Source organism: Euleptes europaea, chromosome 1, assembly GCF_029931775.1.
Source record: "Euleptes europaea isolate rEulEur1 chromosome 1, rEulEur1.hap1, whole genome shotgun sequence".
Lineage (NCBI taxonomy): Eukaryota > Metazoa > Chordata > Lepidosauria > Squamata > Sphaerodactylidae > Euleptes > Euleptes europaea.
In genome coordinates this window covers 16,761,014-16,781,135 of record NC_079312.1, presented here as the reverse complement: position 1 = coordinate 16,781,135, position 20,122 = coordinate 16,761,014, and the positions used below count along the sequence as shown (strand labels likewise).

The 20,122-nt window shown below is 48.1% G+C and overlaps 1 protein-coding gene across 1 annotated transcript in view; it reads right to left on the bottom strand.

Annotated features, from left to right (window-relative positions):
• Positions 1–5,549: 5,549 nt before the first annotated feature.
• Positions 5,550–20,122, bottom strand: part of LOC130472585 (uncharacterized) — a 35,407-nt gene continuing 20,834 nt past the window's right edge. The window contains exons 9-17 of the mRNA XM_056843958.1: positions 19,011–19,149; positions 15,926–16,348; positions 13,134–13,336; positions 12,582–12,677; positions 11,324–11,554; positions 10,595–10,617; positions 9,035–9,153; positions 7,988–8,020; positions 5,550–6,067 (exon numbers count right to left, since the gene is read on the bottom strand). Coding sequence (XP_056699936.1) covers positions 5,550–6,067; positions 7,988–8,020; positions 9,035–9,153; positions 10,595–10,617; positions 11,324–11,554; positions 12,582–12,677; positions 13,134–13,336; positions 15,926–16,348; positions 19,011–19,149 — 1,785 coding nt within the window. The remainder of the gene's footprint in view (positions 6,068–7,987; positions 8,021–9,034; positions 9,154–10,594; positions 10,618–11,323; positions 11,555–12,581; positions 12,678–13,133; positions 13,337–15,925; positions 16,349–19,010; positions 19,150–20,122) is intronic.

Genomic DNA, 20,122 nt, shown 5'->3' with positions numbered 1-20,122 from the left:
GGAAAGGTTGAAGGAGCTGGGTATGCTTAGCCTGAAGAGGAGAAGACTGAGAAGGGATATGATAACCATCTTCAAGTACTTGAAGGGCTGTCATATAGGGGAGGGTGCTGAGTTGTTTTCTGTTGTTCCAGAAGGTCGGACCAGAACGAACGGGTTGAAATTAAATCAAAAGAGTTTCTTGTCTAGACATGAGGAAACATTTTCTAATAGTAAGAGCAGTTCCTCAGTGGAACAGGCTTCCTCAGGAGGTGGTAAGCTCTCCTTCCCTGGAGGTTTTAAAGAAGAGGCTAGATGGCCATCTGTCAGCAATGCTGATTCTATGACCTTAGGCAGATCATGAGAGGGAGGGCACCTTGGCCATCTTCTGGGCATGGAGTAGGGGTCATTGGGGGTGTAGGGGGGTAGTTTGGAATTTCCTGCATTGTGCAGGAGGTTGGACTAGATGACCCTGGTGATCCCTTCCAACTCTATGATTCTAACTCATTGTGGGATCTGGGTCCCACTACTCCTCATGAGTAAAGGATCTGACTCAGCTTGTGGAGGGCAGCTTAATGTGGAACCAGTCTCAACTGTAAGGAAAGAGCCTCTATAAGGCTGCAGTAAAGCTAGAGCCAGTGTAGGAGTAACTTATCTGCAGATGTACTGAGGAGCCTATTGATTGGCTCACCTCTTGGAACCCATTTCCCTGACCTTGGACCGCTTTTGGACCTTGCCTCTGGAATCTATGACCTGACCCTGGATGGAGGCCTTGGACTGCCTTCTGACCTTGCATTTGGATTGTTCTCTGACCCTGGACTTTGACGTGAGACTGTGACCTGAGATCCTCTGCTGTAAAGCCCTGTAATTTGGGGAACTTCCCACCTGGTGGCCAAGCCAGGATAAAATGGAGGACAAGAAAATAAAGTTGTTTTGAGCCCACATTGGAGAGTGACGCTGGCTATAAATGAAGTTCATCTATAATGAGCCAAACTTAATATAGGAGTGAAAGAATGATTTCAGAGAAATGACTGGAACTGTTTTCAGCAAGAAAGGAGATTAAGTTTTTTTGCAGAGTGGAATGGGAAAGATTTGTTATAAATGTGATTTTGGCTACAGTTCACAAAGAAATGAAGAATATTGCTGTAAGTCTTTTGACAGGATGTGGAACTGCTCATTCATTGTTCAAGCAACCATGAAATATTGGTCCTTTATGCATGGGTACTGTGACGTATGTTCACCCCAGACTGACTTGGTTGTTCCTTGGAGTTATGCATGAGTTGTCTGTCCCTCAGAGATGACCTCGTGCCCAGCCCTTGCAAATTCCGGGTCTTCCTTGTGCTGTTAAAACACGATTCTTCGATCTCCCCTGAGGTCAGCCTGGGTCAATCTCCATGCATTATCCAAAACGTGGGACAGGGGAGCGGGGTGACATTTTTCTCACAGTAAGCACTTCAGCCAATTACAAAGCAGTGTTTCAAGGGGTGGGGACTCAAATGCTAAAATGATTTCCTGCTTTTTGTCTTCCCACCCAGAGTTCTTTCTGAGAAGACATTTGCCTCACATAATAATGGGTTTTAAAAGGAAGCCTGGGTTCCCCCCCCCCTCCTCACCCTGTTCCTTTTAAAGAGCTCCATTTGGGTAATTGTTTTTAAAATGGCACTTGGGTTTCTGCTGGGGGACGAGGGGAACTGGATGTTTTTCTTACAGTAAGCACTACAGCGAGTTACAAAGCAGCCTTTTCAAGTGGTGGGGATTCGAATCAAGTTGGAATGAATTCTTCCCCTTGATCCCTGCAGCCACCTTCCTCTCCTCCTTTGTGGCAAAGGTTCCTCAGGGTAGGGACCTGTTTTCCTGTACTCTGCCAAGTGCCATGTTTTAAAAATAAACTGATGATAATGAAAGGACCTGTGTGTCTGTCCCTCTGTCCATCTTAGGCTGAGCCTGGCAACTGGCAAGAGGGTTAGGGGTTGGGACATGGAGAATGCGACATCAGCTGCATCGCTGTGTCACTTCTGGTAGCTCTAGGAATCACTGGAAACAGTATAGTTTTATCAGTGTTTCTGACAGTTCTTAGAACTATCCTGTGTTGTGATTGAAAACCCAGAAATGATGTAGAAACATTGACGATATCACCTTTTTGTTTAAAAAATTATCCTGGTGCTCGGAGCAGCTGGTGCAATTACAGCTGCCAGTGGGAGGCCTGGTAGCCCTGGTGCATCGGCCCATCTGTCCGTGGCAGGCTTAACCTATCAGCAAATAAAGCCGGGGTCCTCAGAACTGGTCACCAACTTCTGGATGATAATGGGACTTGTAGAACCAAAAATGAAGGGAATCAGAACATCCTGGCCCAATTTAGGCCCAGAAACCCGGCTCTTTGCAAAGGAATCAAAGGTTTAACCATGAGAAGCCAGGAAGGTGGGAAGCAGCAGAGACGAGGGTGGAAAATATTCCCTCCTTTACAAAACCAAGGGGGTTAACTTCCCTCACCTATCAAAGCCAATGCAGTATAGTGGTTAGAGTGTCTTAGAATCTATGAGACCCGGGTTCCAATCCTAACCCTACCATGGAAGCTTGCTTGTTGGCATTGGGCCAGTCACACACCCTCACCCTAACCTCCTTCTCAGGACTGTGGTTGTGGGGAGGATAGAATGGAAGGCGGGGAATGATGTAAGCTGCTTTGGGTCCACCTTTGGGAGAAAGGCAGCAGAGACAAGGTGAGTGGAATATATCGCCTCTTTTACAAAATAAAGGAGAGTTTAAGAACTTCCCTGAACTAGAAGAGCCAGTGTTTTGTAGTGGTTAAAGCACGTCTAGGATCTAGAAGATCCAGGTTCAAATCCTCAGTCTGCCAGACACTTGGACAGTAACCTTGTCCAAGTGACCTTGGACAGTCACTTACTGCGAGATCTAAATCACAGGATTGTTATTGTGAGGATAAAATAGAGCAGTGATGCCCAACCTGGGGTACACATACCCCAAGGGGTACAAAGCAGGACATTTAGGGCTATGTGGGGGGGAAATCGAATAATGGCAGAAAAAGACATTTGAAATAACAGCAACAATATGAATTACAAATATTTTGGTAATAGGGTACAATTTAAGGAAATGGGCTGTTAAGGGATTCACAAGTGAAAAAAGGTTGGCAACCGCTGAAACAGAGGACAGAGAGAATTATGTTAGCCACTTGGGGTCCACACTGATGAGAAAGGCAGGGTATACATGAAGTCACTCTGTAATGAGCCAAATGTTATACTGCACCAAAGGAATAATTTCAGAGAAATTACTGTTGTCTGTGTTCAGTAAAAAAAAAGGAAGTATACTTCTCAGCGTTACTCGTGTTGGAGAGGGAAAGACATTTGTCATAAATCTATTTTTGGCTACAGTTCACACACAAAAATGATTTCTTTTTGTGTTGCTACATCAGACATTGCCTAAATCTTTTGACAGGAGGCGGAACTGCTCATTCAGTATTTAAACTACCATTAAATACTGCGAGACCAACAGATCTCTCGTCAATAATGAAAGTGAGGGGCATCTTTGTGGGCATCTCCAGCCCCTCCTCTCCCTTCCCTCCAACTGTTGGGGAAAAGGAGGGACCCTGGATTTCCCCTCCCCCCTCTTCTTGTGGATCATATATCTAATTCTAATTCTGAATCTGGCACCCGTGTATATCAAATACCCCAGAAAATGGAGCCAGGTACACTTAGGAGACGTGTTCCTGCCAGCCCATAGCAACATCCCAGGATTGCAGAAAAATCCAAAAAATAAATAAATACAAATTTAACATTTTTGCAAAAAGACTGAGATCTTGTGAACATATGTTACGAGATCTCGGTTGTCAGTTTGGGAAGAAAGGAGCAGTGGTGACATGAGCCAGGTGGGCAGGGGAAGAGAAGCAAGGCCTGCCACACTCACCCGCCCTCGCCATCACCATGCGACCCTAGCAGGTAGCTGGGTGGTGGAGTTGCAGCTGCCGCCACCTCCCCCCAGCACTGTCTGCAGGCAGGGAAGAGGAGGAATGGGAGCCGCTGCTGCCCCTGAGACATTGCCCTGTAAGCCAGACAGGGGGATGCAGCAGTGCTGCAAGTGGGAAGGGGCAGGGGAGGGAAGTCACCAGGACCCCCTCACCACCACAAGAATCAGGCAGGAGGAGATGGTGGCATATTTTATGACCAGGGTGGCTGTTCAGTGGCCAGCAGGTCAGGCGGGGGTGGGATGATGCTCCCCCCAAGTCTCATTTAGTACCTTTATCACCAGATCTTCCTGAAGCATAGACAACACATTAGTATGTTTGTAAACACTGAGAGCCAATGCTTTGAAGTGCAGTGTGGTGGAGTTGAACTGATGAGGCCTGGGTTCAAATTCCTACTCAGCTATAGGGTTGCCAGCTCTAGGTGGGCGTTGGAGATCTCTCAGAATTACAACTGATCTGCAGACGACAGAAATCAGCTCCCCTGGAGAGAACGGCTGCTTCAGAGCATGGACTCTATGGCATTAGGTCCCTCCCCTCCCCAAACCCCACCCTCCCCATCTCTGCACCCAAAATCTCCAGGAATTTCCCAAGCCACAGTTGGCAACCCTAGCAATGAAGCTCAGTAGCGCTTGGTGTAACTTCCCTCGCAGGGTCATGGTAAGAACAAAGTATGAGCACCCAGTTTGTTGGAAACACAATTAAAGGAGAGAGAGAGAGAGAGACGGCTGTGTGGATGAAAAGGGCTTCTTATGATTTGAAGAGAGAGACACGAAAACAGGGAAGAGAAACCTTTAACCCAGCAGGACCCTGGCAACACAAATCCCCCTCCTGAATTTCTTTCCAACTGGAGAGTTGGGGAGGGCTGAAGTCAGTACATGAAAGCACCCTTTGTGGTTGTCCAGCATTTCCACCCCTGGCAAAAAAATCCAAGGCAGCACAATTTTCAACTTTATCATAAGCGTAACATCTTTTCAACCACTGGTATCTGAACCACAACTGCAATGAATGTAGCAGCCTTGATAGAGAGAGGGTCCTTCAGGGCCCTTAAGAAAGGGTAAGGCCGGAGGAGGCTGGAGGAGGGGGTCTATGCACAGATCTCCTTGACAACAAGCCTGTTATTTGGTTCTTGTAGGTTATCTGGGCTGTGTGATCGTGGTCTTGGTATTTTCTTTCCTGACGTGTCGCCAGCAGCTGTGGCAGGCATCTTCAGAGGAGTAACACTGAAGGGCACTGTCTCTGTCCTTCAGTGTTACTCCTCTGAAGATGCTTGCCACAGCTGCTGGCGAAACGTCAGGAAAGAAAATACCAAGACCACGGTCACACAGCCCGGATAACCTACAAGAACCAATGAACTCTGACCGTGAAAGCCTTCGCCAAGCCTGTTATTCTTTATAAACTGAAATGTGGCACTATTGCTTTCAGAAATAACATACAAAGAAAAAAAGGGATGTTGGGAAATGGAGGGGGAAATGGGTCCATTTTTACTCCAGTCAGTTTTGGTGGTTGACAGCCCAGAGATGTCTTTACAAGCCTAAAAAAATGGGACTCTTGAGAAACAATATTTTCTTATTGATGCTCCTGGTGCAAAGAGATGGTCTTAACAAGAGAGTCTGAGGTGGCCTTTTTTAGACATTGCAAAGGAGGGCAGGAGGGTCTCTCCACGGAAGGAGGCTCCAGAGAACTCGCAGAGAAGGGCTGCTCGGTCAGCGTCGAAAAAGGTCACTCGCCCCCCAGCGTAGTTCAGGCAGACGCGGATCCTCTTGAGCTCCCCACTCAGGGACAGGGGAAGGTATTGGCCTTTTAAGGCAGCCCAGTATTGCCCAAGCCATTTCCCCACAGCCCAGATCCCTTCCTCAGGACAAAAGGTGACCCATCCCTTCCTCCTCACAGACTTTCTGGCCACCCCCACAGTCCAGCTTTCCTCACTTCCCACAAGGACTTCCCAGTAATGGCGGCCTGCTCTGAATCCCTGACGGCCCAGCACAGCACCGTGTTCATCAAATCTCTCAGGATTTCTGGGCAGAGCTTGAACTTTTTCTCCCAATCTCACACTTTTCCGGTCCTCAGACAGGACGAGTTTGGGATGGGCCGTGTCCGGATCCAGAGTCACATTTGCTGTTGGGGGGAAAACGAGGAGACAAGAAGAGAAGCATTTTCAGCTGGGAGTTTTCTCCCTCTGGCCTCTTCTGCGTCCTTCTCCTGTTCCCACCTCTTCATAACCCTCTCCTGGAATCACAGACTCTCCCACCTTCTCCTGACCTACTAGAAGGCAGTACAACTAACAACGTGCCACAATAACCATACAAACGTAGGGAAGCCACACCACTGCATAATTACAACCAATTATATAGAATAAATGAAACCCCAAATTAAAGGACACCAAGTACAGTCAGCAACTTAAACTAGGCAACAGTCCAGGGTGTCTGATAAAGATCTAAAAGCCACGCAGCTGCATAAATATTTTGCAGAAACAGATAAGGGGAATCCGAAACACAGCTCACAGGTGTGTTCTTAATCAGTGATGTGGTCCACAGTAGTAGACAATGACGGAAAACTACGATGGATGACAATTGTCCCAGGTCCTGTCGTCTTGTGCATCAGCACTTCTTCAGCTACTGAGTGGATGTATGCTGTATGATAATGGCTCCAATGAGAATGAGGAGCTGGGGCAAATAGTGGTAACGAGGCAGGAAGTCCTAGAACGTTTAGGCAAATTGCAAACTAACAAGTCACAAAGACCAGAAGGTGTTCAACTCAAATGGGAAATTGCTGAACTTCTAACATTTGTAACATGTCCCTTAGATCAGCCTCTGTACCAGAGGACTGGAGAATGGCCAATGTAACACCCATTTATTTTTAAAAAAAAAGGTTCCAGGAAATTACAGGCCAGTTAACCTAACGTCTGTTCCAGATAAATTGATGTAAAGCATTATTAAAGATAGAATTGTCAAGCATGGTGGCGTGGTGTAGTGGCTAAGAGCAGTGGTTTAGAGCGATGGGAGTCTGATCTGGAGAACGGGGTTTGATTCCCCACTTCTCCACATGAGTGGCGGAGGCTAATCTGGTGAACTGGATTTGTTTCCCCGCTCCTATACAAGAAGCCAGCTGGGTGACCTTAGTCACGAACTCTCAGCCTCACCTACCTCACAGGGTGTTTGTTGTGGGGAAGGGGAGGGAAGGTGATTGTAAGGCGGTTTGATTCTGCCTTAGGTGGTAGAGAAAGTCGGCATATAAAATCCAACTCTTCTTCTTCTTCATATAGAAGGGCAAGCCCTGCTGAGCAAAACCCAACATGGCTTCTGTAAAGGTAGGTCTCACTAACCTTTTAGAGTTTTTTGAAGGTGTCAATAAGTATGTGGACAGGAATGAGCCTGTGGTCATTGTGTATTTGGGTTTCCAAAAGGCTTTTGACAAAGTCCCTCACCAAAGACTGCTAAGCAAACTCCATAATAATGGGTTAAGAGAACAAGTCCTCTTATGGATTGAGACCTGGCTGAAAGATAAGAAGTAGAGAGTAGGAATCAATGGCCAGTTCTCACAAGGGAGAGATGTGAGCAGTAGGGTCTTTCAGGGATCTGTGTTGGGACTGTGTTGGGATCTCCTCAGAACAAAAAGGAACTGGCTGAGGCAGGGAGGGAGAGAAGTTGAGGAAGAGGAAGAATAGTTTGTTTTTATATCCCATTTCCCCCCTACCTTTAAGGAGTCTCAAAGTGGCTTACAATCACCTTCCCTTTCCCCACACACAACACAACAGGCACCTTGTGCGGTAGGTGAGGCTGAGAGAGTTCAGAGATTGCTGTGAATGGCCCTGGGTCACCCAGCTGGCTTCATGTGGAGGAGCAAAGAAACCAGCCAGGTTCATCAGATTAGAGTTTGCCGCTCTTAACCACTACACCATGCTGGCTCTCAAACAAGAACAAAACAAGCTCATCCAGTAATGATATGTCTGGAAAAACACCAAGTAAAAGAGCACATATTGTAAGTTAAAGTTTTTAAATTAAGAAATAATTGATTGGTGTATGAAGAAAAATGTACCTTTCTGCAAGTGAAGTCCAGAATCCAGAGTGTCTGAGGAAGCAAAGGAACCGAAAATCAGCAGCAGTCCCTTGTACCTATCACCAATCTTGTGACAAAAACTGATAACAACATCAGTAAATAATTTGTTCTGCTTTTCTCTTGGGGAAGGAAGGTGCTGTGGTATAGCCCCACCTCATCAACTCTTGAAAGCTAAGCATGGGAGACCAAAGAAGATTCTGCAGATTAAGGCAAAGGCAAAGAAATCTCTGCTTCTCAATTGCCTTGAAAACCTCTTTCTGGGATCGCCATAAGTTGGTTGAGACTTGATGTCACATGCACACATATTTCTTCTGAGTTTCAGCTGAAAGGTTCAGTAGAACCTACTTCTGGAGGAAATTCTTCACAAATTTTATTTATGTGGAAATATTCACAATTCTTTTCACAAGTCACTTTAAATGACTGGAAAAGTATGCTAAGGACTGAGGCCCAAGAGTCCATTCCGGCTAAACTTCAGATCCTTCCTAACAGAGGTTCCACAGTGCCATCCTAAGCAGAGTTACATTCTTCTAAACCACTGATTGCAATGGGCTTAGAAGGGTGTAAATCTTCTTAAGACAGCACTATCAGTTCCCTTGAGACCACTCTATTGGCTCAGCCACAACAGACTCAAGTAAACAGACACAGTATTCCAAGTGTGGTCTCACCATAGATTTGTACAAGGGCAGTATGATATCAGCAGTTTTCCTCTCTATTCCTTTACACAACACATAGTTAAATTGTGCAACTCCCTGCCCTAGAACGTGGTGATGGCCACCAACTTGGAAGGCTTTAAGAGGGTAATGGACATGTTCTTGGAGGACAGTCAAATGGATACAAGCCATGATGTACACCTATTATTTCCAGTATCAGAGGGGCATGCCTATTATATTAGGTGCTGTGGAACACAGGCAGGATAATGGTTCTGCTGTCGCACTGTTTGGGGGCTTCCTAGTGGTACCTGGTTGGCCACAGCTAGTCTTGATGGGCCTTGGTCTGATCCAGCAGGGCTTTTCTTATGTTCTTTACCTTTCAATTGCTTCTTGATGCCCTCCAAAAGGGGGCTTAAATCCAAGAAGTCCCAGATGCGCCACTTCAGTACAAGAGGAAAAGCCACTGGATTCTCAAATGGCTCCTTTTCTTCATACCTTGAAAAAAATCATGTCAAGACACCATCCATCCAATTCACAGTCCCCCCACAATAGGCAGATCAGAGAAACAGAGGAAGGAATCGGCAAAAAGCCGAATGGCACAGGCTGTGAGAGCAGAGCATGATGGGAGGCTCTTTGGGGAGGAATGTCCACCACACTGTAGCTCCTGAGACCCCAAAGCCACACAGCAGCTGAGGGGAATGGTTATTACAAAATGAAACCCCACAGGGGGAGGAAGGGCTCCTGTCAGCACACACACCCCAGCCATTTTCCCGTACTGAAACAGAACTGGGGAGGGGGAGTTCTTTCTCCATTTTCACTGCTGCACATGGACTATTCTGTGCATGTGAAGCAGCAAAAATATGGAGGTGACTCCCCTTGCGAAAGCTGTTCTCAAGAGTGAGGCTGAGAGACGGTGGAAGGAAACAGGACACATAACATCACCATATCCAGAAGCATTTTTATTTCTGTTCCTTTTAATCCTTTGCCCCTTGTGGGAGGCGTGGAAACATCAAGCCCAATAATGTCACATGACCATTCTTCTTCCTCCAAATCCACCTGGGGAGACTTAAAGCAGAGGTGTGAATTTTCGGATCACCAGCTCTGTATTCCCTATAATGGGTTGCTCAGCATGAAAAAATGCTTTATTTCAGAAGCCCTGTTGTTATGATTTCCTGATAGTTGGTGTCTTTGCTCCGATGGCTGATGTGAGGGAAGGGAAAGTCAAAAAGCACTCAGGGTGGGGGAATCACTGCCATTTCCACTTTGCCACTGCCTTCAATGTGGGGCAAATTGAGTAGGAGTTGCACATCTAAGTGCAGTCTCACATCAGATTGGGCTGAGTGGTCTTCACTGTGTTCACCCCTAAAGTGCCCCTGTAGCCAGCTACGACACCAACCAAGGCATTATTTAGGCCAAATAAAGTCTCCAAACTGCCATTTTGTGGAACGAATGTAGCTGAGGAGACTCAAACCCTGTATTTCATGGGGTAGTTTTTAAAACATGGCTTTGGAAGCAGCGGCCACAACACAAGGATCTTCACTGTGTGACTGAAGGTAAGCTGCATGACTGAAGGTAAGCTGCAACACCAATTCCTTGGCTGTTTCCATTTCCTGTGGCAGTCATTTTGTGGCTGCACCAACCACACCATGTGAGAATCCCAAAGGTGCCTGCCGCCTCAAAAAGGTTGAGGACCCCTCTTCTAGAGATGCACAGCTAGGTGTCAACCCAGACCCCCCCCCCAATACCATTTCATTTCACAGTTTCCTGTTGATGAGGCACTGTGTTTAAGCTGTTTGCCACTGAAAGATAGATGTAGATCCACAATCTTAATTACACCCAATTTGGCCCTCAGCCATGACCCTGAAGGAGCACGTTCTTCACAGGATACCCAGACACACACACCCAGTGTTAAGGTTAATGTGAAGGATCCACTTACCTCTGCAAGGTGCTTCTGGCATCCTAAAGAAAAAAGGTAGAGAGAGAGAGAGAACGAAAACTTCCTTCCTTCCGCTTTCACACCTTCTCTCCCCACACTACTCTTCTCCATCTTGGCACCCTCAGGGCAGGACACGGATCCTGCATCTCTATTTATCCTTGGTAGTTGGGACAAGTTTAGAAGCCTCTCTCTACCCTATGCGGTCTAGAATGGAGCTCCTTACAATAAAAGACTCATATCAGTTTGCAAAGATAAAAGAGGCCCCATGTGTACGTTTGTTCTTAGTTCAGAATGCAAACCATATGGCTTTCGCTGCGTAATTTGCCTTTGGGCACTGCTAACTTTGGGGATAAGAAAATCTGATCACCTCAGACTGTAGGTTGACACAGAAACACTTTTCCTTCTGAGATGGAAGCCTCCTGACCTCAGTCTGTCCGGGAGGGGCAGGGGGCTGCGTGTGTGTGTGTGGGAAGCTGCATTTCCCAAGGGGTGGAGTTTCACAGCACCTGGCTGGAGATGTAATGGGGCAGAGGGGAAAGCAGCCCACGCTCAGAGAGGAAAACCTGCTAGCAACATAAACTGGGCTCACCCTTCCCCGCCATGTTGTCCCTCTGAGCTGCAGCAGCCCCGCAGGCCTCCTGCCCTCCCACTAGACTCAGAATGAGCAGAAAGGTTCAGAGGCAGCCTTCTCCCGAAGGGGACCCTGGGCTGTTCCTGCCACACTCTCACCTGCAGGAGTTCACTGGCCGGCTGCTGACACTTCTCCTCCATCTCCCGGTTGAGGATTTCAAGACAGCAGAGTTCCTCAGAGAGTCTGGCCAGGTGCTGGTCCCTTTTCCTTGCTACCTCCTTCTCCACCTCTTCCATCTGAGCCAGAAAAAGTTTCTCTTTTTCCTCCAGAAACGAGTGTAGTTGTCTGAACTTGGCTGTCATCTCTTGCTTCTCTCCTGTGGTTTGCTTCTGAAATGGAAAGAGAAATCAGGTCAATATAACACAGCTGGTCTTTGCGGTGGGAAAAGGCGCTTCAGGAGACTCCTATCAGAAGGACACTTTGGCCTTTCACAGAGATCACACCAACATTCGACAGGGGAAAATAAAGATTTCCATGGAGCCATCCTGAGGGCCAAGTACATCTCACTCAAACTTCTGGAGAGGTTATTTCAGCCACAGAGACCCATGTCTTCAGCAGAAGACCCAGAGAGTAGAAGGGGCTTCTTAAACCCATCCCCCCATCAATAAAACACCCTCCATAGGCTGACCCACCACTTCCAAACAGGCCCAAAGGTATTATGTTTGAGTCAAAATACCACTGAGGAGAAAAGATCTAAGAAGCCCCTTCCCTTCAGTTGGTCTCCCTTGGCTGCATTTTGGGCAAGAAAAAACTGCAGGGGGAAATATCAACACGCTATTGAGTATTCCAATTACTTTCCCCCTTAAGAGTCAGCAATGGCTCAGCAACCCAGTTAGGAACGGTGGAGTATCTATCAGCATTTCCACTCAGCATTTCTTTGGAGGTGGGACATCCTCATCTCTTTTCAGACATCTCCTGGCTTGCAGTGTTGGTGCAGGCACACAAATGGGGAATCCACACATTCGTTCATCTGTCCAGGGCTCATCTCGGAGCACCTTGGAAAGTCAAGTGATTCTACCCCAAACAAAATCACCCAAGAACAAAAAGGGGGTGGGGTGTCTAGATTTGGATGAACAACCAGGGGCAGCCCACCCACAAGGCAGCCCCAGGTGACCACCCAGGGTGCCAGGAGCACCAAGCTGGTGCAGTTCTGCAACATACCCAGCCCCACTGCTTGGATATAACTCTGCTTAGAATTGCAATGTTATGTCTCCCTTTGGGGCTCCTGGTCTGCTTGAATACTAAGAGTCTGTGCACAGAACTGCCTCATAGGTTGTCTTTTCTGCTATTTTCTGCCATTCCTCCCCCAATAATAATTCTACAACCTGTTCACTTCCCAGCCATAGTGACACTTACGAGCAAGTATTGGCTTTCCTTCACTATGTTTGCTTGACACGCCACAATTCTTTCTCTCTCCTTCTTCAGCCTCTCCAGACGGTTGCAGAACTGATCCTGGGGGAGGAGACCCAAAACTGAGGCATGTTCCTTTTTTTAGAAGTTTATTATAAAACATACAAGAAGCAAGATGGTCAGTAATGGCCAAACTAGATGTAACTGCCCTACGTCCATAACAAGATATTGAACATTTTCCAAATGCTGAACACAGGTAACCTCCTCACGGGGATGGTGCCCCATTTTCCTTGGATAGCCATTGGGAATGCAAAGGTATTCACAGAGCATAAGAACATAATCTCCCCCACTTTATCATATCACTCTACTTTAGCCTCAGCAGGGGGCAGGAGGCAGTGTTTTAGGGAGCCACCAAGCCAGGAAGGAGGCAGCAAAGAGGTGTTTTCACTCCACAATTTGGGCCCAGAGGCTGGCAGAAACTGGACTCAGTTTCCCTGCAAAGAGAAGGGAAGGAGCCACCGCTCTTCCCCACCAGCCTCCACCATGTAGATTTCCCACCTTGTACTCTTGCGAGGCCTCCTCAATAGGAAGGGTCTTGTGATCTCTGTGCTCCTTGGATCGGTCACAGACCACACAGATGAGGGCTTCGTCGTCCGTGCAGAAGAGCTTCAGCGGCTCCTGGTGCTTCTGGCAAACTCTCCCTCTTCTAGCAGCCACGAGTGCCTGATTCCCAAAACAAGGAAACAAGATGCGTTTTATTTATTTTTTCCCTTTGCAATGAAGAAGGAGGAGGAGGAGTTGGTTTTTATATGCCGACTTTCTCTACCACTTAAGGAAGAATCAAACCGGCTTACAATCACCTTCCCTTCCCCTCCCCACAACAAACACCCCTGTGAGGTAGGTGGGGCTGAGAGAGCTCTAAGAGAGCTGTAGCTAGCCCAAAGTCACTCATCTGGCTTCATGTGGAGGAGTGGGGAAACCGGTTGCGCGGTTCACCAGATTAGCCTCCACCGCTCATGTGGAGGAGTGGGGAATCAAACCCAGTTCTCCAGATCAGAGTCTACCGCTCCAAACCACCACTCTTAACCACTACACCCACGCTGGCTCTTGTGCCTTGTTCAATAGAAAAATATATTTCACACTTTTAAATATAAAAGCTAGATGTAACCAAGTGTAACCCTATGACATAGGGCCTATGTGGTTTCGCCTTCAGTTGGAGTTGGGGTGCGTGAGGGGGGGAGTGGGAAATCTCTCCCACGTCACTTACTTTGCTTTACCTCAGGGAATTGAGACATCAGAGGCTTTACTCAGCTCAACAATAAAATAACAGAATTTTATTATATTACACAGGGAGGGAAAACTAGTATTAAGGAAAGGTACAAAGTTTCTGTCTATATATAATGAGTTGCTCAACAAATACAGCACAGGTGACATTTTATCTAACTTAGGTTTCCAACACTTTAAGGTAGCTTAGTCCTATAACCAGCACACAGAGGTTCTGTGGAGATCCTCCCTTCTCCTTTCTTTATCTCTCTGTGGAATTACTTCACAGCACTTAAAGTAATTTTTACACACTTGGGCCAGGAATACCTCCTTCCTCCGAGACTATTCCTCCCCTAGGTGAGTAGAGTAGGGACCTTTCTTCCCAGACTCTCTCTTTCATCACCCTTCAGGTTTTTGCCCCAGTTGCACTAGGAAGAAGAAGAAGAGTTGGTTTTTATATGCCGACTTTCCCTACCACTTAAGGGAGACTCAAACCAGCTTGCAATCACCTTCCCTTCCCCACAACAGATACCCTGCGAGGTAGGTGGGGCTGAGAGAGTGTGACTAGCCCAAGGTCACCCAGCTGGGTTTGTGTGGAGGAGTGGAGAAACAAATCCAGTTCACCAGATTAGCCTCCGTCGCTCATGTGGAGGAGTGGGGAATCAAACCCGGTTCTCCAGATCGGAGTCCACCGCTCCAAACCACTGCTCTTAACCACTACACCACGCTGGCTATCAAACCATCACACCGGAACCCAGAGTCAAAGACCTTTTCTCTTCCAGCAGCTCAGTCTCTTCCCTTAAGCTCGACCACCTACAGCCACTGATAGATATTGACTCAGAAGGTCAGACCAGAACCAACGGGCTGAAATTAAATCAAAAGAGTTTCCATCTAGACATTAGGAAGAATTTTCTAACAGAGCGGTTCCTCAGTGGAACAGGCTTCCTCGGGAGGCGGTGAGCGCTCCTTCCCTGGAGGTTTTTAAGAAGCGGTTAGATGGCCATCTGTCAGCAATGCTGATGCTGTGACCTTAGGCAGTTCACAAGAGGCAGTTCACGAGAGGGAGGGCATCTTGGCCATCTTCTGGGCATGGAGAAGGGGTCACTGGGTGTGTGGGTGTGTGTGGGGGAGGTAGTTGTGAATTTCCTGCATTGTGCAGGGGGTTGGACTAGATGACCCTGCTGGTCCCTTCCAACTCTATGATTCAATTCTAAGCACCCAGAGATCTGCAACCCCACCGAGAGCCCCAAGATCAGCCCCATCTCCATCACCAGCACCGCAGAGGGCCAGTCAAGCCGCAGATGCAAAGACTGAGGGGGGAGAGACCTGAAGAAGGCCTTGGAGTGGCAGGAAAAGACTCCCGTTGCCTCTTCCCACTTTAAGGTGTGTTTCCCAAGTTTGAATGTCCTGAATATTGTTGAAGGCTTTCACGGTCAGAGTTCATTGGTTCTTGTAGGTTATCCGGGCTGTGTGACCGTGGTCTTGGTATTTTCTTTCCTGACGTTTCGCCAGCAGCTGAGGCAGGCATCTTCAGAGGAGTAACACTGAAGGACAGTGTCAATGGAGAGCTTTGGTGGAGAGCCAAAGCTCTCCACCCCTCCTCATTGGAGGAGATGGCCACTGTAAATAATAGATAGGTCACTGCTTAAGGGGAACGAAATGGGATCGCCCTGCCCACATTCCTCAGCCAAAAGTGGCCTGTAAGAGAAAGGCTGGGGTGCCAATATTGAGAGGGCAACCAGCAAAGGGTGATCTCCTGGGGGGGGGGCAGGTTGGGTGAGGAAGAGAAGAGGAGGCAGCCGGGCCCCTCCCCTCCATCACAAGGAAACCCCCCTCCTCAAGCACCTTTTTTGATTCGTTTGTTACTAGCAGCTGCTTTGAGAACCAATTTGTGGCTGGGGTGGGGGGGGGATAATAAATTGTATATGTATATTTTATATTATATTAATAGTCACAAGCCAGCAAGCGGCAATGACCACAAGCTTGAGAGAGCGAGCGTTGCCCCAAAGTGAATTTCTGAGCCACACACAGGAATGCAAAAAAGTCTCCCTCCACCGATTTTTTACTGACCCTGTTTTCTTGGGAAGCCTCCTCCAGAGGAACCACCTGGTGATCTTGGTGCTCCTTGGATATGCCGCAGACCACGCAGAGGGGGGCTTCGTCCTTCTTGCAGAAAAACTTCAGGGGCTCCTGGTGCTTCTCACAGATCCCCCCCTTTCCTTCTCCCCCCTTCCCACCTGCCTCTTTTCCCTCCAGAAGGGTGAAATTTTTGGCGATTTCCACAAAATTGGCCAGATGCTTGTTGGGCCGGAGGGTCCCCTCCTGCGCTCTCCCTCTGCATTGGGGGCAGGAAGCCTCTGCCCTAGACACCCCCCAGCTCTGGGTCAGGCAGGCGCGGCAGAAATTGTGGCCGCACTGGGCGATGGTCACCGGGTCCCTGAAGAAGTCCAGGCAGATGGAGCAAGAGGCTTCCTCGCACAGCTCATGCACGAGACCCCCGGCCGACATAGCTGCCCCAAGGAAGGAAGAGCAGGAGAATCAGCCTGGTTTTCCCGCTTTCCAAAGCTGCGGGCGTTTCCCTTCCTGTAAATGACTCGCAGAGGTGGAATCATCGCCGAAATATTTTGGGGGCCTGGGGCAGAAGGCAAGCTTTGGGCTGGGAGTGCCCCCTTTAGCCTCGCCTTTGCAAGCGCCCGCCTCCAATGGAAGGGAAGCCCTTTCCCTTTGCGCCCCAGGGCTTGGCAAAGGGGATGTTTCCCGCGCCGGAGCGAGATGCTTCCCGGGTCTCGGGCAGACGGGTGTGGAGAGATCAGCGCTCGCTCGCTAGTACTGGAGGGATGTACTAAAACGAATGACAAGTCAGCCCATTGGAAGCAATGGGAGAGGCTGCACAGCCCATTGGGGCTGACTTGTCATTCGTTTTAGTACATCCCGAATGGAACGAATGGCACAGGATTGCCCATGGGGAACAAGGGGAGATGCTGGCCTGCCCACTGGCTGTAGTGGGAGCCAGGAAAGGCAATTGGCTTATATTGGCCCACTGAAATATAAGACAGCAGTCAACATTTGCACTGAAAATCCTTTCCTTTATCCCTAGAAGCTCCTTGATCAATTGATCTGGAGCAGCATATATCTAGTGTTGGAAGAAGATGCCTGCCACAGCTGCTGGCGAAACGTCAGGAAAGAAAATACCAAGACCACGGTTACACAGCCCGGATAGCCTACAAGAACCAATGAACTCTGACCGTGAAAGCCTTCGACAATATTCCACTCACCTTGTCTCTGCTGCCTTTCTCCCAAAGGTGGACCCACAGCAGCTTATATCATCCCCCTGCCTTCCATTTTATCCTCACACCCACAGCAACCCTGAGAAGGAGGTTAGGGTGAGAGTGTGTGACTGGCCCAATGCCAACAAACAAGCTTCCATGGTAGGGTTAGGATTGGAACCCGGGTCTCATAGATTCTAAGATCCGCTAACCAGTATACTGCACAGGCTCTGATAAGTGAGAGAAGGTAACCCCTCTATGCCATTATGCCCCCCTCAGGTCCCTCCCCAAATCACACCCTCTCCGTCCCTACACCCCAAATCTCCAAGGATTTCCAATGCCACAGTTGGAAACCCTAGCAATGATGCTCGGTAGCGCTTAGCCTAATTTCCCTCGCAGGGTCACGGTAAGGACAAAGTATGAGCACCCAGTTTCTTAGAAACCCAACTAAAAAAGAGAGACAGCTGAGTGGATGAAAAAGGTTTATAAAGATTTGAAGAGAGACACAAATAACAGGAAGAGAAACCTTTTACCTAGCAGGACTCTGGCTATTCAAATCCCCCTCCTGAATATATTTCCAACTGGAGAGTTGGGGAGGGCTCAAATGTCTGGAGAAAGAGCGAGACACAGGCTGAATGCCAAACCCCGATTTTCAACTGCACAGCTTCCCTGCAGACCCTTCCCCACTGGTACCCATCCACAACTAGACCATACTGGACATCAAAGCTTAAAGTCAGCAACTGGAGGCTCACTGGAGCGATCGCTGTTTGCTGAGGTGTGTAGCCAAGGGTGGGGCAGAGGGGGGATTTAAATATGAGTCTGAAAGAGCAGCAGAGGCCTGGCTTGCTGTAGCTGGCCCAGGGAGGGCCCGCTTGGCCTGGTCCAGCCTGCTGACTCAGCAAAGCACCAGTGAGAATTATCTAGAGCAATGGTTCTCAACCTTTTTCCGACCGTAGCCACCTTCCGACCTGGTTTCCTTCTGGCTCCCGTCCTACTGGTAGAAAGGTAGCTATATAAATGTTTTGTTTGCAAATAGCCAAGGAACAAAGAAGCATAAACAGCCACACAAAATGCACACAGCAATTTTCACCTGTGCCCCCCTTGGAATATCCTGCCCCCCCCAGGGGGCCATATGGCCCCAGGTTGAGAACCACTGATCTAGAGTACCTAATGTAACTTGTCGGCAATAGTGTCTGCTCTTTTCCCCGTTGAGCCCAGGCAAACTCGGAGTCTTTGGAGTCTGTGCTGGGACAGGGTCTATAGAAGAAGAGTTGGTTTGTATATGCCGACTTTCTCTACCACTTAAAGGAGATTCAAACCAGCTTACAATCTCCTTCCCTTCCCCTCCCCACAACATACACTCTGTGAGGTAGGTGGGGCTGAGAGAGCTCTAACCGAGCTATCACTTGCCCAAGGTCCCCCAGCTGGCTTCATGTGTAGGAGTGCGGAAACAAATCCAGTTCACTAGATTAGCCTCCTCCGCTCATGTGGAGGAGTGGAGAATCAAACCTGGTTCTCCAGATCAGACTCCACCGCTCCAAACCACACACCACGCTGGTCCACGAGATCCTAAGACTGACTGAAATTTGCTGTATGCTCCAGTTAACTTCTGGAAGGATAGTAAACCGATACACGTGTGCCCAGCCTGCCTTGAACTATTTTGGATTTTTCTTTTTACTGGGGTCACATGCCATGGGGGCACATAAGCAACCAAGAGAATGGATTGAGTCTATGCCCACACGGAAATCCAAGCAAAACAGAACTGATGACTTTTTAACCCTGCCTGGTACTCCAGTGTTCACACCAGGAATAGGTTTTCAGTTCTAGACTTAGCCCCTGAAACATAGACACCTTCTGATATCATTGCATCAGGGCCAGTGAGTAAGCCAATCCAAGGTGGGCTTACCTGGGATGGGGAAGGAGGGGTCTGATATGGCTGCTGAATTTTCTTGCTTGACGGCTAGAACAGTGAGTACTATTTTTAGCCAGTTGAACTCTATCCTCACTAAGTTGGACAATCTTACTGATGTAGTGGCAAAGTTTAGCTGCAATAACGCATCATCAGTGAAGCCAATAACACCAAACCATCCCCTTGCCTGATTTTCCAGAGAAGAGTTAGTTTTTGTATGCCGACTTTCTCTACCACTTAAGGGGGACTCAAACCAGCTTACAATCACCTTCCCTTCCCCACCCCACAACAGACACCCTGTGGGGTAGGTGGGGCTGAGAGCGTAACTTGCCCAAGGTCACCCAGCTGGCTTCGTGTGTAGGAGTGGGGAAACAAGTCCAGTTCACCAGATTAGCCTCCGCCGCTCATGAGGAGTGTGGAATCAAACCTGGTTCTCCAGATCAGAGTCCACCGCTCCAAACCACTGCTCTTACCCCACCACTCTGGCTCTCAGCGACTACAGGCTCATGGTGCATTAAATACTAGCCAATTGGTGCTACCTTCCCACCAGATTTGTCTGAATTTTTCACTGAATGTTAGGACCCCATCCTTGAGCGCCAAATTTGGCATAGCACAGTTCTTAAAGGCCCAACAAAAAAAATCAAAGGTTCATCTATTGTCTTGAGATCAGTTGAAACCTTAAACAGCCCCTTTAGGGTAAGATTATTGTTACCATTTGATGGCCCAGCTTATACGAACTTTGATTATGCAACGGAATAAATGAAGGAACCCTTGTGGTTGTCTGGCAGTTACAAAATCCCCCCCCCAAAAAAAATTCAGCAAAGTTTTCAAGGTAACATAACTTTATTACAAGCATAACATCTTTTCAACCACTGGTATAACTGAACCACAACTGCAATGAATGCTGCAGCCCTGACAGGGAGAGGATCTTCAGTGCCCTTCATAAAGAAGGATATGATGAACAGAGGGGCAAATCCTAACAGGTGGTGCCCAGTAAAGCACAGAAAAGAGAAAGTCCAGAATATTGACTTAAGACTTTCAGGGCCTCTTTCTTCCTTCTCAGGGATCTTCAGCTGTTCCTCTTGTGCTTAAGAGGAATGGAGGCCGGA